Source organism: Ranitomeya variabilis, chromosome 3 (assembly GCF_051348905.1).
Source record: "Ranitomeya variabilis isolate aRanVar5 chromosome 3, aRanVar5.hap1, whole genome shotgun sequence".
Taxonomy (NCBI): domain Eukaryota; kingdom Metazoa; phylum Chordata; class Amphibia; order Anura; family Dendrobatidae; genus Ranitomeya; species Ranitomeya variabilis.
This window is the reverse complement of record NC_135234.1, coordinates 493,805,487-493,828,211: the sequence shown is the minus strand read 5'-3', so window position 1 is coordinate 493,828,211 and position 22,725 is coordinate 493,805,487. Positions and strand designations below refer to the sequence as shown.

At 41.3% G+C, this 22,725-nt stretch overlaps 1 protein-coding gene across 1 annotated transcript in view; it reads left to right on the top strand.

Moving 5' to 3' along the window:
- CBLB (Cbl proto-oncogene B) overlaps positions 1-22,725 on the top strand; it is a 232,258-nt gene that overhangs the window by 64,409 nt on the left and 145,124 nt on the right. The window contains exon 2 of the mRNA XM_077296804.1: positions 220-470. Coding sequence (XP_077152919.1) covers positions 220-470 — 251 coding nt within the window. The remainder of the gene's footprint in view (positions 1-219; positions 471-22,725) is intronic.

Genomic DNA, 22,725 nt, shown 5'->3' with positions numbered 1-22,725 from the left:
CAGGAGGAGGCAGCATTGGAATAGAGCTGGAGTGGTAGAAAATTTGTAATTACAACCTCAATATTGGAGGAACTGACTGGTCAGACTATGGAAGAAGGATCACATTTTAATGTATATTGTATTGTATTCGCTTGTTTTCTATTTCTCTAGTTACCGTACGTTTAATGTAATTGTTCTAATGTGAAGTTTACGTTTTTTGTTTTTTTTTGTTTATTTCAGGTAAGATTATGCCAAAGTCCGAAGCTTCAGCTGAAGAACAGCCCTCCTTACATACTTGATATTTTACCTGACACATATCAACATTTGAGACTTATCTTGAGCAAGTATGATGACAACCAGAAACTTATGCAGCTCAGTGAAAATGAATACTTTAAGATCTACATTGACAGCCTAATGAAAAAGTCAAAGCGTGCAATTCGCCTCTTCAAGGAAGGAAAAGAGAGAATGTATGAGGAGCAATCCCAGGAGAGGTAACTCCTTTGCTTTCATTTTAACTTGTTTTATGGTGGATTAAAAGCTGATTACTTTGTGTACCCAGGTTAGTCATCGGTTGGTAAAGCAGTATGGCACGCATTGTACGCTGGCATGACACAATCATGCAATGCATTTATGTCGTCGTTGTACTCTGAATATAGATCAGATCTGCAAGAATTGTGATGTGTGCCATACAATTGATAGACAACCTTCGTCCATGCATTTTTGGATTTAAAAAAGCACACTAAGGCCTCATTCACATGTCTGTGTTCACATACATTTTCTATACATTTTTTTTTCATGGATGCAACATGTTCCCATTATAATCTGTGGTGCTACTTACATGTCCGTGTATTTTCGCAAACTGTATGTTCGTGCAAAATTCATGAAGACATGTCCATTTTTATCTGATATCATGGATGAGAAGTGCCAACACAATTCCAGGGGTCTGAGTGCCAGCCGTGTGCCAGCCGTATGCTGATTGAATTTAAAATAGCAAAGGATAGGAGAAGCTTTGTAATTTATTTATCCATCTGTGAAAAGCACTGACACAGGCCAGTCTCACATGTCCAGATAATTCCGGTACCGGAAAAATCGGTACCGGAGTTGTCCGTGTGTCCGTGAGCTCACATAGGCCATCCGTGTGGCACACGTGCGGCACACGTGCGGCAGCCATGTGCCGCCTGGGTACCACACGGACCGTGCAGGAGACAGCGCTAGAGATAAGCGCTGTCCCCTGCATCTGGTGCTGAAGCCGCCATTCATATCTTCTCTCCAGCAGCGTTCGCTGGAGAGAAGATATATGAAAAATCCTTTTTTTTTTCTTTCCCGTGTTTAAAATAAAGATCCCTGTCCGCACCCCCCTCCCACCCTCTGTGCTCCCGCCCGCTCGCTGTTAATAAAATACTCACCCGGCTCCCTCGAAGTGTCCTCTCCGCGCCGCAGCTTCTCCAGTATGAGCTGTCACGTGGTGCCGCCCATTACAGTCATGAATATGCGGCTCCACCTCCCATAGGGGTGAGTATTTTATTAACAGTGGGGGGGCGCACAGGGGGTGGGAGGGGGGTGGGGACAAGGATCTTTATTTTAAACACGGGAAAGAAAAAAAAAAGGATTTTTCATATCTTCTCTCCAGCGAACGCTGCTGGAGAGAAGATATGAATGGCGGCTTCAGCACCACGTTGGGGGGACAGCGCTTACTGTAGCGCTGTCTCCTGCACGGCACACGGACTGCACACGGATAGCATCCGTGTGCGGTACGTGTTTTACATGGACCCATTGACTTTAATGGGTCCGTGTAATCCGTGCGCTCCCACGAACACTGACATGTCTCCGTGTTTTGCACGCGGACACACGGTCCGCGAAAACACGCTGACATGTGCAGAGACACATTGATTTTAATGTGTCTACGTGAGTCAGTGTCTCCGGTACGTGAGGAAACTGTCACCTCACGTACCGGAATCACTGATGTGTGAAACCGGCCACACTGATGGTAAAAATGGACACACGGACCGTACACTGATAACACACTGATGGTAAAAATGGACACACGGACTGTACACTGATGACACACTGATGGTAAAAATGGACACACGGACTGTGCTCTGATGACACTGATTGTAAACGCGGACCATACACTGATTACACAATGATGATGAACACGGACTGCACACTGATGATGACTGATATATTTCTTGTGTGTTTTTTTTATTTTTATTTTTTTTTATATTTTTTTGATTTTTTTTTGTTATTTCATTGTTTTGTATTGTTATTTTTTGAATAAATGTGTCAGTCAGGACTTTTCTATTTCATTTTTTCAATGAACTTTTGCTGTGCAGTTCATTAATTGTATGAGTCCAATATTCACCTTAAGGCCAGGGTCACACTACCGTAGAATACGGGCGAGTGCTATGTGAGAAAACATCGTATAGCACTCGGACCACTGTTAATCACCGTATTTTTTCTCAGGCGTATTCGACGTGCATGTAAAATCACAGCGTGCCGAGATTGTCCGTGTATATCGTCTAAGACTCGCCAATGCAAGTCTGTGGGTGTGAGAAAGTCAGACACCACATGGACTATCTGTCTAGCTTGTGACAAATACACATTTTCCTCATTTCATCCTATTGAGCCATTTAATTCAGTGGGGAAAAGCAGTGAGAAATGTGAAGCCATACACATGCCATACGGAGAACACTCGTGCGATTCTCGGCAGGGAGACTCGGACCAATTTTTCATACGTTCAGTGTGAAGCCGGCCTAAGACAACCATACACATTAGTTAAAAAGCGTCCAAATCTGCTGATTTTGTTGGTATTGGCCAAGAATTTACTGTGTATGTGGATATCCCTCCAGAATTATGTCAGGGAACATAAAGGTTGTGCAGTTGGAATTCAATAGCCCAATGCTTATATTTGGCAGGTAGATAAGCTGCTGGCAGGTGACTTATCTTCCCATTACACTTTAAAGAGCTGTCATCCAAACGATGGCTTGTCCGGCAGCTATCTCTCCCGACTCTCCCATACACAGGAGCACTCACTCTGCGGAGCTCTCCTGTGTCTTCTGTGAGAGAACCACTACTAAGAGTCTCTAGAGACAGCGTATCTCTTATCAAAAAAAAAAAAAAGGATTGACAGTGTGAATCTGGACATGTTGAATCCTTATATCCCTGACATCATCTTTTGGGGTCCCCCATACACATTAGACTGTCAGCTGAACCCATCATTATCAGCAGATTAGTTCAATGTTAGTCTCTGCCAGATGGAGGCAGAAAAAAAGCACACTTTGGGCCACCCTCTGGTGAATGGTCACCTATGGGAACATTACTGCATACATCAGGAATAGCTACTGATGTGTACTGATGGATAAGCGCGCAGAGGCATTGTGCACTTAACCGTAGAAGAGAATTTTCATCACACTTCGTCTGTTTGTTTTTTTTAATTTAAAGGTGGAAAAACCCTTAAGAACTTATTTTTTTTTTCTCAATTTAGAAATGTATCTTGCACCCTGCTAGTGGGGGGTATCGCAGCGTCTCAATCTTCTGTATGTTACATTTAGGCGCGTGTGATTCCGGTATCATTTCTGCTACGGCATCACGTTTGTCTGCACATTATGGTACCAGCCTTTTCCCAGCTTCTGCTTTATTGTTCTGAAGCTGCTATCTAATCACTGAGCATTTCTCACACCATGCGGTTTCTTCAAAACCTTATCTTCCCATAGAATAACCAGCCGATTATAAATGAAAGCTGCATACCTAAACTGCATCGAGTGCATTCTTATTTTAAGTTCTTGTCCGTTTGAGAAAAGTGCTGATAATGGATATTGTTGGTATCATGAAAGGATTTCAAGGATATGTTCCTAAATTCCATATAGCTTTCATCATCTTATAAAAAAAAAAATCTATACATATATATAAATAAAATTATTATTTTTTATTTATTTTTTTAGGAAATTTATGATGCAAGATGTTGCTTAACCCCTTCATGACCTTGGGATTTTCCGTTTTTCAGTGTTCGTTTTTCGCTCCCCTCCTTCCCAGAGCCATAACCTTTTTATTTTTCCGTCAATATGGCAATGTGATTGCTTATTTTTTGCGGGACGAGTTTTACTTTTGAACAACATAATTGGTTTTACCATGTTGTGTACTAGAAAACGGGAAAATAAATTCCAAGTGCGGTGAAATTGCAAAAAAAATGCAATCCCACACTTGTTTTTTGTTTGGCTTTTTTACTAGGTTCACTAAATGCTAAAACTGACCTGATATTATGATTCTCCAGGTCATTACGAGTTCATAGACACCAAACATGTCTAGGTTCTCTTTTATCTAAGTGGTGAAGAAAAATTCCAAACTTTGCTAAAAAACAAACAAAAATTGCGCCATTTTCCTATACCCGTAGCGTCTCCATTTTTCGTGATCTGGGATCGGTTGAGGGCTTATTTTTTGCGTGCCGAGCTGACATTTTTATTGATACCACATTTGTGCAGATACGTTCTTTTGATCACCCTTTATTGCATTTTAATGCAATGCCGCGGCGACCAAATAAACGTAATTCTGGTGTTTCAAATTTTTTTTCTCACTGCTCTGTTTAGCGATCAGGTTAATGCTGTTTTTTATTGATAGATCGGGCGATTCTGAACTCGGCGATACCAAATATGTGTAGGTTTGATTTTTTTTTTTAATTGTTTTATTTTGAATGGGGCGAAAGGGGGGTGACTTAAACTTTTTATATTTTTTTTATTTTTTTCACGTTTTTTTTTTTACTTTTTTTTTTAACTTGCCATGCTTCAATAGCCTCCATGGGGGGCTAGAAGCTGGCACAACTCGATCGGCTCTGCTACATAGCAGAGATCATCAGATCGCTGCTATGTAGCTGAAATGCAGGCTTGCTATGAGTGCCGACCACAGGGTGGCGCTCACAGCAAACCGGCATCAGTAACCATAGAGGTCTCAAGGACCTCTATGGTTACTATGCAGAAGCATCGCTGACCCCCGATCATGTGACGGGGGTCAGCGATTCGCTCATTTCCGCCCCGATTAAATGCCGCTGTCTGCGTTTGACAGCGGCATTTAACTAGTTAATAGCGGCGGGTGAATCGCGATTTCACCCGCCGCTATTGCGGGCACATGTCAGCTGTTCAAAACAGCTGACATGTCCCGGCTTTAATGCGGGCTCACCGCCAGAGCCCGCATCAAAGCGGAGGTTCTGACCTTGGATATACTATCCTGTTCGAGGTCAGAAAGGGGTTAAAGGGCATCTGTCAGTAGGTTTTTGCTACCTCATCTGAGAGCAGCATAATGTAGTCCACGAGACCCTGAATCCAACATTGTATCACTTAGTTTACCAGATTAGTTTATATTTTTTGATACATGATTGTTATAACAATCATGTAAAAAAAAAGTATGTTTCAAAAATTGTGATGATGTAAAGTAGACATGTAGGAAATATTATTTATTTAATTGCAAAAGTTTCTATATTTTTGCCAAATTTCCTTTTTCTCATAAATAAATGCAAGTCATATCGAAGAAATGTTACCACTATCATGACTGTAAGGTTTCTCTTACTGAGAGTGTTGGGGGACACTCACTTGGCCGCGATATTCAAGCACACGGGCACGGGTTTATAAAACAAAGCAGTCCATGCGGTTTATTAAGCTTCATAAACCGGGGTACGCACAGTTCATAACATGAAACACAACAGGCACCAACTGGTGATATTTACTTGCAGCTTCTAACACTTCAGTGTACGGCTTTGCTTCACGGCCACTAACACGCTGGTCCTCCCTTAACCAGTTCCCAAGGGAGACCACATAGTTCATAGAGCTTCACAAGCACTACTGGCCTGTACGATACCTGACGGGAGCTCCGGCTCCACCTGCTGACTCCTTGCCAGTCCACACCTCCGGGTAAGCTGCCTTACAGGGATCACCAACTTGCCTGGCCGGCACGCACTAGTCAGTCCGGACCTCACTGAAGGACTCCAGCTTCCCCAGTTCCACTGTGCACTGCTCCGGGATCCGGTCCTCCTACTAGGACCTCCCATGCCAGCAGGTGCTTTCCAGGAAGCCTCCTCTCAGGCTTCCAACACAGGAACACACCGAGCCCTCAGGAACTCCCTCAGGGATTTTGCACTTGGACCCTTCAGGTCCAAACACTGGAACCACACAGGAACCTGTGACCCACACTCTGGTCACGTTATGTACCTGTAACCACACCCACAGTAATGGATCACATGGACTGGTCACGTGATCCTGACATCACTGCAGGTCAATTCTCACGGCCTCAATACAACTCCGTGCAGATCCCGGGGAGACCATGCAGCGCCCCCTACCTGTTACAGGGGTTACTGCATCACATATATCACATGACGTATAATATATCTTGATAAAACAGTCTCAGAATCAGTGGGATCTATTGAAGCGTTCCAGAGTTATTTCCACACAAAGTAAAAGTGGTCAGAATTGTCAAATTTGGCCTAGTCATTAAGGTGCAAACATCCATGGGGCGTGAAGGGGTTACACATCATTTATGCCGAGGGGGATGTATAGTGGCCAGATTAGTCTAGGGGAACAGATGCCCCAGAGGGTTAGTCGTGGCAAAATTGTATGTAATGAGTGGCACAATAAAAGTGACCATTATCAAGATTGTATTGGGACATCATTAACACTGACACATTATTATTTTTATGTTATGAATTTGGACCTTGGGGGACCCAAGCGGTTCCCTTTTAAGCTAGCAAATGTGAAAAGTCACAGATTATTAAGCTGATAATTAAATAGTCATACAAGTTCAGATTTTTTTTATTGTGTTTTTTAAAACCAAATCTAAAAAGGAAGATAAGTAGAATCTGTCCTTTATACGTTATCTAACTTTCTCATCCACTATTGGTTATAACTTCAGAAATGGCATCAAAAAACCTGATCAAAACCTGAGCGTGTACAGGCACCCTGAGGGGTTTAAAGAACTTAGGTGCTTTCAGTATGCCCTATTTTAGTACGATTGATTAGAACTGGCATCCAACAGTGCTATTTCTCCATCCCCACCAGCCTAAATGAGCTGTTCTCAGAGGGTCCAGCAGATTAGAACGCGTGTGCTATAATGGGCAACTGTTTAGGAAGCAGTCTCAAGAATCTAAGCTGTAAAGCATGAAAATGATCAGCACTAAATTTAGTTAAAACAACCCATTCCCAAGAGCGATAGTTTAACCCCTTGGATGTCTCTGTCGATCGTTACAGAAAAGATAGGAATGAAATGAGATGTTGTCACACAATCCTCCTCTGTGACCCGATCTCTGGAAGCCTAAAGGTCACTGCAGCCAAAGCCTACTGGAGTCTCATGTCTGTCATGCTTCCACACCAATAAAGCTCAGGAGATGCGTAATTGTACAATACACCATGCTCCAAATTATTATGCAAATGACATTTTTCTCGGATTTTCCTAAATGGTCGGTGCAAATGACAGTCAGTCTAATAAAAGTCATCACCCGTTAGAGTATACGTCGAATTTTATTTTTAGAAACCTCCCAATGTTAACAGTATAATCTCCAAAATGAATAAAAGCTTAAAATGCACTGTTCCAAATTATTAGGCACAGTAGAATTTCTAAACATTTGATATGTTTTAAAGAACTGAAAATGCTCATTTGTGGATTTTAGGACCCCTTCTTTGATATCACCTTCACAATTCTTGCATCCTTTGAACTTGTGAGTTTTTGGAGAGTTTCTGCTTGTATTTCTTTGCATGAAGTCAGAATAACCTCCCAGAGCTGCTGGGGTTGAGGTCAGGGGAAGATGGTGTCCACACGATGTGTTTATCTCCTTTTATGCCCATAGCAGCCAATGACTCAGAGGTATTCTTTGCAGCATGATATGGTGCATTATCTTGCATGAAGATAATTTTGCTCCTGAAGGCACGTTTCTGTTTTTAGACCAATGGAAGAAAGTTGTCAGTCAGAAACTATATACTTTGTGGAGGTCATTTTCACACCTTCAGGAACCTTACAGGGCCCTACCAGCTGTTTCTCCATGATTCCGGCCCAAAACATGACTCCTCCACCTCCTTGCTGACGTCACAGCCTTGTTGGGACATGGTTTCCATCCACCAACCATCCACTACTCCTTCCATCTGGACCATCCAGGGTTGCTCGACACTCATCAGAAAACAAGACTGTTTGAAAATTAGTCTTCATGTATGTCTGGGCCCACTGCAACCGTTTCTGCTTGTGAACACTGTTTAGGGGTGGCCGAATAGTAGGTTTCTGCACCACAGCAAGCCTTTGAAGGATCCTACACCTTGAGGTTCGAGGGACTCCAGAGGCACCCGCAGCTTCAAATATCTGTTTGCTTGTTTGTAATAGCTTTTTAGCAGCTGCTCTCTTAATCCGATGAACTTGCCTGGCAGAAACCTTCCTCATTATGCCTTTATCAGCACAAACACGTCTGTGCTCAGATTCAGCCACATTTCAGTGATCCATTGAGCCCTGAGACACAATGGATGAGGATAAGGAAAAAGCCAATATGCTAAATGACTTTTTTTCATCAGTATTTACAATAGAAAATCCAATGGCTGACAATATGATCAGTGATAACAAAACTTCCCCATTAAGTGTCACCTGCTTAACCCAGCAGGAAGTACGGCGGCGTCTAAAAATCACTAAAATTGACAAATCTCCGGGCCCGGATGGGATACACCCCCGAGTACTGCAGGAATTAAGTACAGTCATTGATAGACCATTATTTTTAATCTTTAAAGAGTCCATAATAACAGGGTCTGTACCACAGGACTGGCGTATAGCAAATGTGGTGCCAATATTCAAAAAGGGGACAAAAACTGAACTCGGAAATTATAGGCCAGTAAGCTTAACCTCTACTGTGGGTAAAATCCTGGAGGGCATTCTAAGGGATGCTATACTGGAGTATCTGAAGAGGAATAACCTCATGACCCAGTATCAACACGGGTTTACTAGGGACCGTTCATGTCAGACTAATTTGATCAGCTTCTATGAAGAGGTAAGTTCCGGACTGGACCAAGGGAACCCAGTAGATGTAGTGTATATGGACTTTTCAAAAGCTTTTGATACGGTGCCACACAAAAGGTTGATACATAAAATGAGAATAATGGGGATAGGGGAAAATATGTGTAAGTGGGTTGAGAGCTGGCTCAGGGATAGGAAACAAAGGGTGGTTATTAATGGAGCACACTCGGACTGGGTCGCGGTTAGCAGTGGGGTACCACAGGGGTCAGTATTGGGCCCTCTTCTTTTTAACATATTTATTAATGACCTTGTAGGGGGCATTCAGAGTAGAATTTCAATATTTGCAGATGACACTAAACTCTGCAGGGTAATCAATACAGGGGAGGACAATTTTATATTACAGGATGATTTATGTAAACTAGAAGCTTGGGCTGAAAAATGGCAAATGAGCTTTAATGGGGATAAATGTAAGGTCATGCACTTGGGTAGTAGTAATAAGATGTATAACTATGTGCTTAATTCTAAAACTCTGGGCAAAACCATCAATGAAAAAGACCTGGGTGTATGTGTGGATGACAAACTCATATTCAGTGGCCAGTGTCAGGCAGTTGCTACAAAGGCAAATAAAATAATGGGATGTATTAAAAGAGGCATAGATGCTCATGAGGAGAACATAATTTTACCTCTATACAAGTCACTAGTTCGACCACACTTAGAATACTGTGCACAGTTCTGGTCTCCGGTGTATAAGAAAGACATAGCTGAACTAGAGCAGGTGCAGAGAAGAGTGACCAAGGTTATTAGAGGACTGGGGGGTCTGCAATACCAAGATAGGTTATTACACTTGGGGCTATTTAGTTTGGAAAAACGAAGACTAAGGGGTGATCTTATTTTAATGTATAAATATATGAGGGGACAGTACAAAGACCTTTCTGATGATCTTTTTAATCATAGACCTGAGACAGGGACAAGGGGGCATCCTCTACGTCTGGAGGAAAAAAGGTTTAAGCATAATAACAGACACGGATTCTTTACTGTAAGAGCAGTGAGACTATGGAACTCTCTGCCGTATGATGTTGTAATGAGTGATTCATTACTTAAATTTAAGAGGAGTCTGGATACCTTTCTTGAAAAGTATGATGTTACAGGTTATATATACTAGATTCCTTGATAGGGCGTTGATCCAGGGAACTAGTCTGATTGCCGTATGTGGAGTCGGGAAGGAATTTTTTTCCCCAATGTGGAGCTTACTCTTACCACATGGGTTTATTTTGCCTTCCTCTGGATCAACATGTTAGGGCATGTTAGGTTAGGCTATGGGTTGAACTAGATGGACTTAAAGTCTTCCTTCAACCTTAATAACTATGTAACTATGTAACAATACCATCTATGAGTTTATTTGAAAAACAAAACAATTAAAACTTTATGACACTTAAATCCAATTCGCATAATAACTTGGAACACAGTATAGACTGCAATACTACAGTATTTCACTAAATTGTGTAGACAATGGAAGGTTCAAGTCCCCCAAGCAGACAGATAATATGTAAAGATTCCAATATATATATATATATAATTAGAATTTAAACCGCCCTTATCCTGTAATGAAAAAAGTCAAATCTAATCAAATGATCAGGGTCATTTGGATGTTTTGGGTTGTTGTTACAATTTATAAAGAGAAAACACAGTAGTTTGACAATAAATGGAGTGGAGAAAAAGTTTTGGTGTTATCATTCATATTCTCTGAAAAAAAGGCCAGGACAGCAAAATTCTTGCCGAGGTATGTAAACTTTTGAGCACAGCTGTATATAGATATTGCCCATAAAAATCTATTTCTTGTGTCAGAACGTTTGTGTGACCTACTTGCAGAAAGCCTGACACGTTTTCACATCGAACTGAGAATATATGGGGATAAACTGAATGGTAGGATTAGAATGCTAATGACCTGAAAGGTCCTAATTCCTTCCTGCCGGCTTCTAACCATCGCCAGCACTTCTGTCTCTAAACCTCATTTTGAAACATGGAAAGTATTGGTAGCATTTAGCGTAGATACTACAATGCCAAACAATCATCCTTGAGAATGCTCACAACCCTTAGACCTTTTTAAAAGCGATAGAATCAACTCTAATTTGCTTTACTAATTAAATAAAGATAGCAATATTTCTTTGTATAATTTTTATTTTCTGCAGGCAATCGGGCATAGAAATCAGCCTACTGACTTCTATAGAAGTAGGGTGTTGTCCCGTGTAAGCCACAGGTACAGAATGTGTGGTTGTGTGATGTTTTCATGCTGCCTTACTGAGTGGTGTAAAGGGGGTTTTCTGTGACGGTATATTACTCACATGTGCCATTAGAGCTTGAATGGATCTGACTTCCCTGCCACCCACTTTGAAGAAACAAGGCTGAACTAACCAGGATTTTGGAATCTGTGAGGGTCCTGGCAGATGGATCTATAAGAGATAGCTTATCCAAGTGCTATGCCATTACTTTCTGTGATGGGAAAACATGAAGGCTTTGGTCATTGTGAAGACGAGACCTCTGGTGTCTCAATAGCTTGCGTTAGTGAGTAGAAGTATCACGTAACACTCTCATACAAGTGAGGAGAAAAACTCAGTGCTTGGAAAAGGAGCTGCAACCTCACCTATTGTCAGTGGGGAATCCTGATATCTCCTGTGTTACCTTTCCATTGTCGTGCGTTACTTTTTTTTAATTAATATTGTGACACCATGACTGGGAAATGTGAAATGCTATGATGACCATTGTAGCTTCCTTCTGGCCAATAGAGGGAGGGAATCCCCATAATAATAGGGATAATGTCCTGTTGGGTCAGTCCCTTTAATTAGGCCTAGGTTATTAATTTGACTGTTTTGATTAATTCACTACTGGCCTCTAACTCATACAGCCACCTTTTTCTACCTGAATAAAAAACTATAGCAAATCCGGTCAACAAAAATATTAAAGACATCAGAATAATTTGCTCCTGGCAGAGTTCAGTGGTGTCAGGATCAGAAATCCACTATATCCCGTAGAGGCTCCTCCTGCCATTGCCTGCCAGTTGGACTCAGTTATTGCTTGTGCAGGCGGAGGGAACCTAGGAGAGATTAATACTAATAAGCTGTTAACGTTGCGGAGTGGACTTGATAGATTGTCCCCCACAGTAACTAGAGCTGGGAGTCAAGTAATGAAGCTAAAGGTTATAGAATTTAAAGAGCAGCTGTAACCAGGTCAAAAGTGGCCACTTTATGCTCTTAATTTATAACCACTGCTCACAAAAATATTCCTTTTTTTCTTCTTCTGTTTTTAAAATCTGCCATATGAATCCAGAGATTTGGGCCTTTTTATTTATTGCAATTTTTCTATCATTTTTAAGAGGGAACGTGACTCACAGGATTCTCCGTGGAGGGTGAAAGGGAGAAGACGGGGTGTCTTTATGGTCTGCATTATTTCCTGTGAGCTAGGGCGCCATGGTAAACACAATGAAAGTAGAGTATAACTGCACTGCCAGGGACTCGGTAACGCCGCCGCTTTCTATGTACAGACACCATGGTAAACGCCATAAAAATAGACTGTAACCTCACCCCCGGGACTGATTGACAGCAGGATTGACACCAGCGCTGATTCGGCGCCGGCCTCCCATGTCACAACATCGTATAACAATCCTGGGGAGAGCGAGTGCCGCGAACGGAGTCGGTATTGGAGGCGAGTATAGGCTTTATTATCGGGGCCGAACATTTAGTTTAAGAAGGGGTTGTCCTAAAAGTCATTTTTAACACACAGTGAGCGCCATTAAAATAAAACGGAAAAGACAATTGCAGAATTGGTTTTTTTTTATTTTCACAATTTCATGACACTTGGAATTTATTTTCCCGTTTCCCAGTACATTCAATGGTAAAATTATTGGCGGCATTCAAAACTATAGCTTGTTTCTCAAAAATCAAGCCCTCCTTCTGCAATTTTGCCAGAAAAAGAATAATCTTATAGCTCTTGGAAGAAGGGAAGGAAAAATCAGATGTTCAGAATTGAAAAATTCCCTTGTCGGGAAGGTATTAAAAGGCTATATTGCTCTGTTTGTAGTATTACAGATATTCTCAATGGCTCCTCAGTGGCATGACAGAACAGGTCATCTTACACAGTATACGGGGAAGCTAAGAAAATGTTTCTTATAGATCGTGCTTCACTATCAGAATAGAGCTGTACGTTTTAGTAAATAATTGGCTTTCCCTCTGTTTCCTATTTTCTTGTTACACATAAAAATATCTGATATCTGATAAGTTAGATCTAGTTCCTCTTCTACTTAATAGCGGCATTGTGTAATAAATTTGCTATGCAAAATTGTATTTGTAAAGCCATGTGTTCATAATCATAGTATGTAAAAGTGAAAATGCTGACTATGTTCAGGCTGCCAAGCTAGAAAATACTATGATAAGAGATTCCCTAATTTTGAGCTGCTATGCAACAATGGAAGAATACATACAGGTGCATCTCACAAAATTAGAATATCATCAAAAAGTTAACTTGTTTCATTTCTTCAATACAAAGTGTGAAACTCATATATTAAATAGTCATTACAAACGAATTGACCTATTTCAAGTGTTTATTTCTGTTAATGTTGATGATTATGGCATACAGCCAATGAAAACCCAAAAGTCATTATCTCAGTAAATTAGAATAATTAACAAAGTACACCTGCATCGGCATCCTAAGCATTTAAAAAGGTCCCTTAGTCTGTTTTAGTAGGCTCCACAATCCATGGGGAAGACTGCTGACTTGACAGATGTCCAGAAGGTAGTTATTGACATACTCCAGGAGGGTAAGCCACAATAGGTCATTGCTGAAGCTGAGCTGGCTGTTCACAGAGTGCTGTATCCAAGCGTATTAATGGAAAGTTGAGTGGAAGGAAAAACTGTGGAAGAAAAAGGTGCACAAGTAACCGGGATAACTGCAGCCTTGAAAGGATTGTTGAGTAAAGGCCACTCAAAAATTTGGGGGAGAGTCACAAGGAGTGGACTGCTGCTGGAGTCATTGTTTCAAGAGCCATCACACTCAGAGGTATCCAGGACATGGGCTACAAGTGTTGGATTCCTTGTGTCAAGCCACTCATGACCAATAGAAAATGTCAGAAACGTCTTGCCTGTGCCTGACACTCACCATAATTTATTCAAGGAGTTGGCGTAAACTATAGCGAAATATTTGGAGTATCTGTTTATGGTGCATGGATATCGAAAACGGGCAATATGTATGAAAGCATACAGAAGAGCATCTATATATATAATTTATATATATATATATATATATATATATATATATATATATATATATATATATATATATAAATTGCAGCATCAATAGTAAAAAGATCTAATGTTAAAAATAATAATAAAAAAACAAAAAACCTGCTATTCTCACCTTCCGTCGTCCGCCGATACGCGCGGCTGCCGCCAGCTTCCATTCCCAGAGATGCATTGCGAAATTACCCAGAAAACTTAGCGGTCTAGCGAGACTGCTAAGTCATCTGGGTAATTTTGCAATGCATCACTGGGAACGGAAGCTGGCGGCAGCAGCTCGCGCATCGGGACAGCTTCGCTGGACGCCGGCGGGTGAGTATATAACTATTTTAATTATTTTTTTTTAACAGGGATATGGTGCCCACTCTGCTATATACTACATGGGCTGTGTTATATACTGCGTGGCTGCTATATACTACGTGGCCAGTGTTATATACTGCATGGGCTGTGTTATATACTGCGTGGCTGCTATATACTACGTGGGCAGTGTTATATACTACGTGGTCAGTGTTATATACTACGTGGGCAGTGTTATATACTACGTGGGCAGTGTTATACTATGTGGGCTGTGTTATATACTGCGTGGGCTGTGCTATATATTACGTGGGCTCTATTATATACTTTGTGGCTGCTATATACTACGTGGGCAGTGTTATATACTACGTGGGCAGTGTTATATACTACGTGGGCTGTTATATACTATGTGGGCTGTGTTATATACTGTGTGGGCTGTGCTATATATTACTTGGGCTGTGCTGTATACTGCGTGGCTGGTATATACTACGTGGGCAGTGTTATATACTACGTGGGCAGTGTTATATACTATGTGGGCTGTGTTATATACTGCGTAGGCTGTGCTATATATTACGTGGGCTGTATTATATACTGCATGGCTGCTATATACTACGTGGGCAGTGTTATATACTACGTGGGCTGTTATATACTGCGTGGGCTGTGTTATATCCGGTGTGGCCACTGTTATATACTGCGTGGCCACTGTTTATGTACTGCGTGGCCTGTATTGTATACTGCGTGGCCTGTATTATATACTGCGTGGGCTGTGCTATATATTACGTGGGCTGTGTTATGTACTATGTGGCTGTGTTATATACTGCATATCTATTTACTATATGGCTCCTATGTACTATGTGGCCTGTGCTATATACTATGTGGTTGCTATATACATACATACATACATACATACATACATACATACATACATACATACATACATACATATTCTAGAATACCCGATGATTTAGAATCGGGCCACCATCTAGTAAGGAGGATAAATGCCCTAAAAAGGGTCTGAGTATACTCAAGTAAGTTGTATATCGTAAAATGCGAAAATTTTGTTATTGATGAAGTCGTTTTTACAAAGAGCGTTTCTTACCCGTAAGTGCAAATGTGCCCATGCATGTCCAGCTGGAGCCCCGACGTTTCGCGTTGGCTTCATATTTATGAAGTGGTGGTTTATTACTGCAGTCGTATTTTAATCAAGACTGGCACCTAAACGCTGGTCTTGATGAAATACAGTATATCACAAAAGTGAGTACACCCTTCACATTATTGTAAATATTTTATTATGTCTTCTCCGGTCAACAATGAAGATAAGACACTTTGATACAATGTAAAGTAGTCAGTGTACAGCTTGTATGGCAGTGTAAATTTGGTGTGCCCTCTAAATAACTCCACACAGTCTTTAATGTCTAAACCGCTGGCAACAAATGTGAGTACAACCCTAAGTGAAAATGGTCAAATTGTGCTCAATTAGGCATTTTCCTTCCCTGGTGTCATGTGACTCATTAGTGTTACAAGGTCTTAGGTGCGATTGGAGAGCAGGTGTGTTAAATTTGGTGTTATCGCTCTTACACGCTCTCATACTGGTCACTGGAAGTTCAACATGGCACCTCATGGCAAAGAACTCTGAGGATCTGAAAAACAAAATTGTTGCTCTACATAAAGATGGCCTAGGCTTTAAGAATATTGCCAACACATTGAAACTGAACCGCAGAACCGTGGCCAAGACCATACAGCGGTTTAACAGGACAGGTTTCACTCAGAACCAAACTTGCCATGGTTGACCAAAGAAGTTGAGTGCACGTGCTCAGCGTCATATCCAAAGGTTGTCTTTTCAAAATTGACGTGTGAGTTCTTCCAGCATTGCTGCAGAGGTTAAAGTGATGGGGTCAGCCTGTTAGTACTCAGACCATACGCCACAAACTGCATCAAATTGGTCTGCATGGCTGTCATCCCAGAAGGAAGTCTCTTCTAAATATGATGCACACCAGAGGGAGGTCACTGCAGTTCATTGGCCCATCTGGGAACGCAGCCTCTTTGACCCGCGGTAAACTCGATGAGGTCACCACTAGTCACTAATGCTGCGCTTGCAGCAGCTAATTCACCAGTGGTTCTCAGCCTGGACGGTCGCATCTTGGCACCGTCCACATTGAAAACTTTAATCCCCAGACATGGATTATGGAGTGGGATAGAACGGCAGACAGGTGAGGGATATGGTTGTTTTTTTATTTTTGCTTTATTACAGGAGGCGATGTATTCAATCGAATGGGTATTAGGTGAGTATAGCTAGGTTTTGTTATTCTTAAATTAAAAAAAAATGGAAAAGTGTGTTTTTTGTTTTTATTTCAAATAAAAGACCTTATTCTGGCTGTCTTTATTTACAATACAACAATAGGATTAGTAATGGATAGGTGTCTTATAGACACCCTCTCCATTACTAATCCGTGGGCTTGACTAAGTATTGCTATTGGGAATAATTAAAGAGAACCTCTCAGCATGATTTTGTACTGTAAAGTAAAGACTTGGCTGTGATGTCTCTGTAATACTGAGTACAATAAAACATTTGGTGAGGAAATACACTGTTTTTTTGTAATCACTAGTTGAAGTTTTCTGCTAATTAAATTTTGGTGCACAGGGCTGTACTGTGCACTGGGTCTTCTCCTCCCCGTCTGTAAGTCCCCGGTGCCTCCAGTTTCTTAATGACAGGTCACTGCTGAGACTTCCTACAGTGGAGCCAGGTGTATAAACTGTGTGTTAATTCTATATTACAGTTACATGTAATATATAGTCTGTACCGTTACATGTAATATATAGTCTGTACATCCCAAAGTGTCAGGAGGGCCAGCTCTGGCGACATTATTCACTAGATCTAAGGAGAGGATATGTGCCTAACCTATGTTTCTAGTGAAATACCCGCTGCTTCACTCGCAGAAAATGATATGATAAATGGTTGGTTATGCTTGCTAAGGTTACATTTTTCAGTTTCACCCTGATGTTGAAATCTTCAACATTTAGGCTATGTGCACACGTTCAGGATTTCTTGCAGAAAATTCCTGAGAAAATCCTGAGATTTTCTGCAAGAAATCTGCATGCGTTTTTTGCACGTTTTTACCGCGTTTTTGGTGCGGTTTTTTTTTTTTGCTGATTTTTCCGGACATTTCCCATGCATTATATAGTGGGAAATCCACGAAAAATCTGCAAAATTAATGAACATGCTGCGTTTTTTACCGCGATGCGTTTTTTTTGCAGAAAAAGACGCATCATGTGTACAAAAATTGCGGAATTCATTAAAAATGATGGGATGCATAATGTATGCAGTTTTTTTGCGGTTTTATAGCGTTTTTATTGGGAAAAAACGCGAAAAAACCGCGAAAAGTCTGCAACGTGTGCACACAGCCTTAAAATTAGTTTTTTTCAACTCTTCTTTTCTGTTAGTTTGATGTTAACAGTGATTTAATTTTACAAATTTGTTATAACACAGAGGTGAACAACAACTACTTTTTGAACAAATTTTTGCTAAATATTAAAATGTACTCTCCTTTCAAAAACACATAAAAAAATTAATAGGGGGACAGCATAGTGCAACCCTTCCCCCCTTACACTCAGTGTAACGTATCAGTGGTTAACAGACAAAAATATAAGCTGGATTTACATATACACAGCTGCCTAATGTAGTGCTTTTTGGTAAACAGTGTTTTTCATATGGAAGAAGTAGTTCGTGAGGTAGACTTATAGGTTGCCAACTGACTTTGCCATTTGAACAGCACATACCAGGAAATTCCAAATTCCAAACTTTTTTGCTTGGCAATGTTTGCATATAACATCCGTTTTGCCTATTATGACTTTCAGATGTGACCTATAGTCCTGAATTGGGTCGTAGTGAAACGCTTCCAAACTCAAAGTCGACCTGCTTACGTCTTTGCAAAAGTTGCATATGCGTATGCGGTCATTGTGACGACTTTCCCCTGTGTTCAGATGTTACCGCATCCCTTCGTTCAGCCTGTCTCATCCGTTTCTCATGCAGACGACATTCTTGTAGTTAAGATTTTTCAGCTGCCTTTGATCCAATCTGTCCCATCCGTTTCTCCTGAAGACAACATCCCCAAGTGTTCCGATGTTTCAGCTTCTCTTTATGCAGCCTGACTCATCCGCTTCTGAAGCCAAAATTCCCAGTGTTCAGATTTTTCAGCTGCCTTTGATTCCGTCTGTCTCATCCGTTTCTTCTGAAGATTACAGTACTGATGTTGATGTTTTTGCATCCCTTGATTTAGCCTGTCTCATCCTTTCTCCTGAAGACAACATTCCAGGTGTTTAAATATTTCAACTGTTTTTGATTCATGCTGTCTCATCCATTTCCTTTCAAGCCAGGATTTGCATTGTTCACTTGTCTCAGCTGTTTGAGACAGTTTTGCTTTCATTTGGATTTACTTGCCCAATAGATGGTTGTTTTTTGTGTGGCCTTTTTAAAAACAGTCCTTAGCATTATGACAGATAGTTATCACCTCATACATATATACCCTATATACTCAAGTGTAAGCCGACCCGAGTATAAGCCGAGGCAGCTACTTTTGCCATGGAAAACTGGGTAAGCTTATTGACTCAAGTATAAGCCGAGTATACATTGTCCCCTCTTCCCTGTCCTGCTATGCATGGCACCCCTGTCCTGTCCTGGTGTGAATGCCTCCCCATCCCTGTCTGCATGCCTACCCTGTCCCTGTCATTGTCTGCATACCTCCCCCTTCCCTGTCCTGGTATGAATGCCTCCCCGTCCCTGCCCCTTTCTGCATGCCCACCCTGTTCAGTCCCTGTAGGCATGCCTTCTCCTTCCCTGTCCTGGTATGAATGCCTCGCCGTTCTGTCCCTGTCTGCATGTCTCTCCCGTTCAGTGCATGTATACATGGCTTCCACGTCCCGTCCCTGTATGTATGCCTCCTTATCCCCTATCTCTGTGTGCATGTTTCCTATTGAAAAAAAAAAAGCCCTGGGTGCTAGCACTCTATCTCGTTCCGGGCGCCGGCGCCTGCCTGCAGCTCTTCCTGTGCTCAGCGGTCACATGGTACCACTCATTAAGGTGATAAAAAAATGCACTCCGCCTATGGGAGACGCGTCCGGTGGCCGGAACGAGGTGCAGTGCCAGCACCGAGGGTGCGCAGGTAGGTGAGTATGATGCTCCGCCGCCCCCCCTCCCCCACCGTCTTTCTGTACCGTGACTCGTGTATAAGCAAAGGGTGGCGTTTTCAGCACAAAAAAAGTGCTGAAAAACTTGGCTTACACACGAGTATATACGTACTCGTAGCCGACCCGAGTATAAGCCGAAGCTCCTAATTTTGCCACAAAAAAACTGGGAAAACTTAATGACTCGAGTATAAGCTTAGGGTGGGAAATGTAGCAGCTGCTGACAAATTTCAAAAATAAAAATAGATACCAATAAAAGTAAAATTAATTGAAACATCAGTAGGTTAAATGTTTTTGAATATCCATATTGAATCAGGAGCCCCATAAGATGCTCCATAAAAAATACACCCCATATAATGCTCCATAAAGTTCATGTTGGGCCCCATAAGATACTCCATATTAAAATCTGCCCCATATAATGCTGCACAAATGTTAATGATGGCCCCATAAGATGCTCCATATTAAATTATGCCCCATATAATGCTGCACAAATGTTAATGATGGCCCCATAAGATGCTCAATATTAAAATACGCCCTATATAATGCTGGCCCCATAAGATGCTCCATATTAAATTATGCCCCATATTATGCTGCTGCTGCTGTGAATAAAAAAATAAAATTAAAAAAAATGACATACTCGCCTCTCATCGCTGCCCGCTGCTGTTCAGCATCGCCGGCTCTCTGCAGTGACTGTTCAGGCAGAGGGCTCGCACTAACCACATCATCGCGCCCTCTGACCTGAACATCACAGCCAGAGGACCAGGAAGACACAGCCTGGCGGTGGAACGGGACAGGTGAATATCGCATGGCTCACCCTCCCCAAGTCCTACTCACCCTCCTGGCGCTGCATATCAGTCTCTGCATCTCTGCGCCAGCATCTTCCTTCTGGTCTTCCTTCCTGTGCTGAGTGGTCACGTACTACCGCTCATTAAAGTAATGAATATGCGCTCCACGCCTATGGGGTGTCCGGTTAATGGTTGATTAAGGAGAGGGAATAGTTTCTAAAGTTTGGATTAACCCTTTGAGCCAGTATTCACAGACTGTTTTCTTTCTGTGATTCTTAGAAATGTTTTCCTAAATACGTTTCTGTGAAAAAGGGATCAGTAGGGTCCACAGCATAAATGTTGCTTTTATTTGAGTACAGCAGCATTTTTTTTTCTCTAGCAGGCTACAGCTAGAATCACACATGTATTTGTTTGCATGTCTTTGCTCACAAGTGAATTAACTGTGAAGTATTAGTCTTTAGTTTAATTCTCCAATTTCTGGTGACCGTGACATTGTTTAGCTCACACATGTGTGGTTATAGGCTCACTAGGTTGGATGACCAATGTTATAGGTATGCTGGTAAACAGCCTGTTGCCTTGAACATAACCATCGAAAGAAAAATATTTTTGCTGCCGTTCTTCCTAAACATCCTCTCATGTGTTTTATTGTAAATATGACGTCCATTTGCACTACACAGTTCTCGATAGGGAAAATTTTGTATGCATTAGCACCATCGTATTTTGAGTACCCCCTTGTATTCAGCCGTGTGGAAAAATGGGAAACAAGCACAGCTATGAACCACCCTATAGGAAAGTGCGTAAGACTGGCCAAGTTAAAAAAAGATTGTCTGCCCACCACAGGACCATATGTACTGGAGTGGCAGTGGATTAAACAGTAGAATGCTGTTTTATCACGTATTCTCCTGGAAGATCCCTATAGCCCCATAGAAAAAATAACGATTGTTCTGTTACAAGGGACTCTGGCAGCACAGAGCGACAGGCACTTGGTGCTTCACAGAGTGGCCAATCATTTACCTACACCTTCTCACCTGCTTGGATCTTCTCCCTTCTCTGGGTCTACGAAATCAGAGCTGTCAATCAAAGATGAGGGGGTGGAGATTGTTGGGAAAACAGGCACAGGCCGGAAGGTGCATGTAAATGAAGGGCAGAACTTGGTTTGAACAGTCATTCTGTGTTGACAAAGTCCCTTTAAACCATATAATTCACAGAAAATATAATCAAAGGTAACACATCCATACACCGTAGATAACACATGATTGACAATTCGGAATAATTGATATCAGACCTCATCTGCTCCTCCTTTTTCCTCAGTGACCTTGGAGCATATCCGTGCATGCCCAGAAAATACTATATACAGATCAATAGGTTCAGCATCGGTATGTGCTGTTTACACCCATGTGGCTACTGAAAAGAGTTGGAAGCTTAAGTATTAGGCACAGTGGACGTTTGGAAGACATCTGGCATTTTTATGTAATTAGTGATATAAAAAATAGAAACAAAATAACAAAGCTTAAAAAAAATTCTATTAAAATGCCAATGAAAAAGGTAATTTAATGATGATACTTTCCCTAAATATGGTCAGCCGACAATTTTGCATGTAAAAGCACCCTAAATGCCCCTATGAACATTACAGATATGAGACCATTTTCTGCCCATTCCATCTGATACTAATCTAAATTTGTGTGAAAATAGCCATTATATCTGATTGACATCTATCTCCTGCCAGAAAACTGCTTTGGCGTGTGTAAAAATGTATCTGCCAATCACGATAGAGAATACAAATTTCAGGGAATCACTGTTAATTTTTTTTTTTTTTTAAAGAATAATCAGATAAAGTAGAAAGATAAGAATTGGTTCAAACCTGCAAATTTTTCTCTAATTTGTCATCAATAAGATTGATCTAATGGGCCAGAAATTTGTGTGTGTAAACCCATCTTAGGCCTTAGCCTCTGTTCATGCCACATTTCTAGTGTCAATAAAGACTGTATGTTTGTATGCTTAAAAAAGCATTTTGAAGAAAAACACATAGACCACTGTTCATCATATCAATTTCCCCAGAATTCTGGTGTCAATTGGTTTGAAAAGTCATAAATTTTTGTGCAACTCTTGAGTTGCACAAAAATGATCTGACTTTTTGTCGTTCTAATGCCATTTTTTTTCCAGCTCCGCAAAAATTGGAAGAGTTGGTCCAGGACAAGGTTGCGGTGGGGGTGTGATGACACCACTCTTCCATAGAC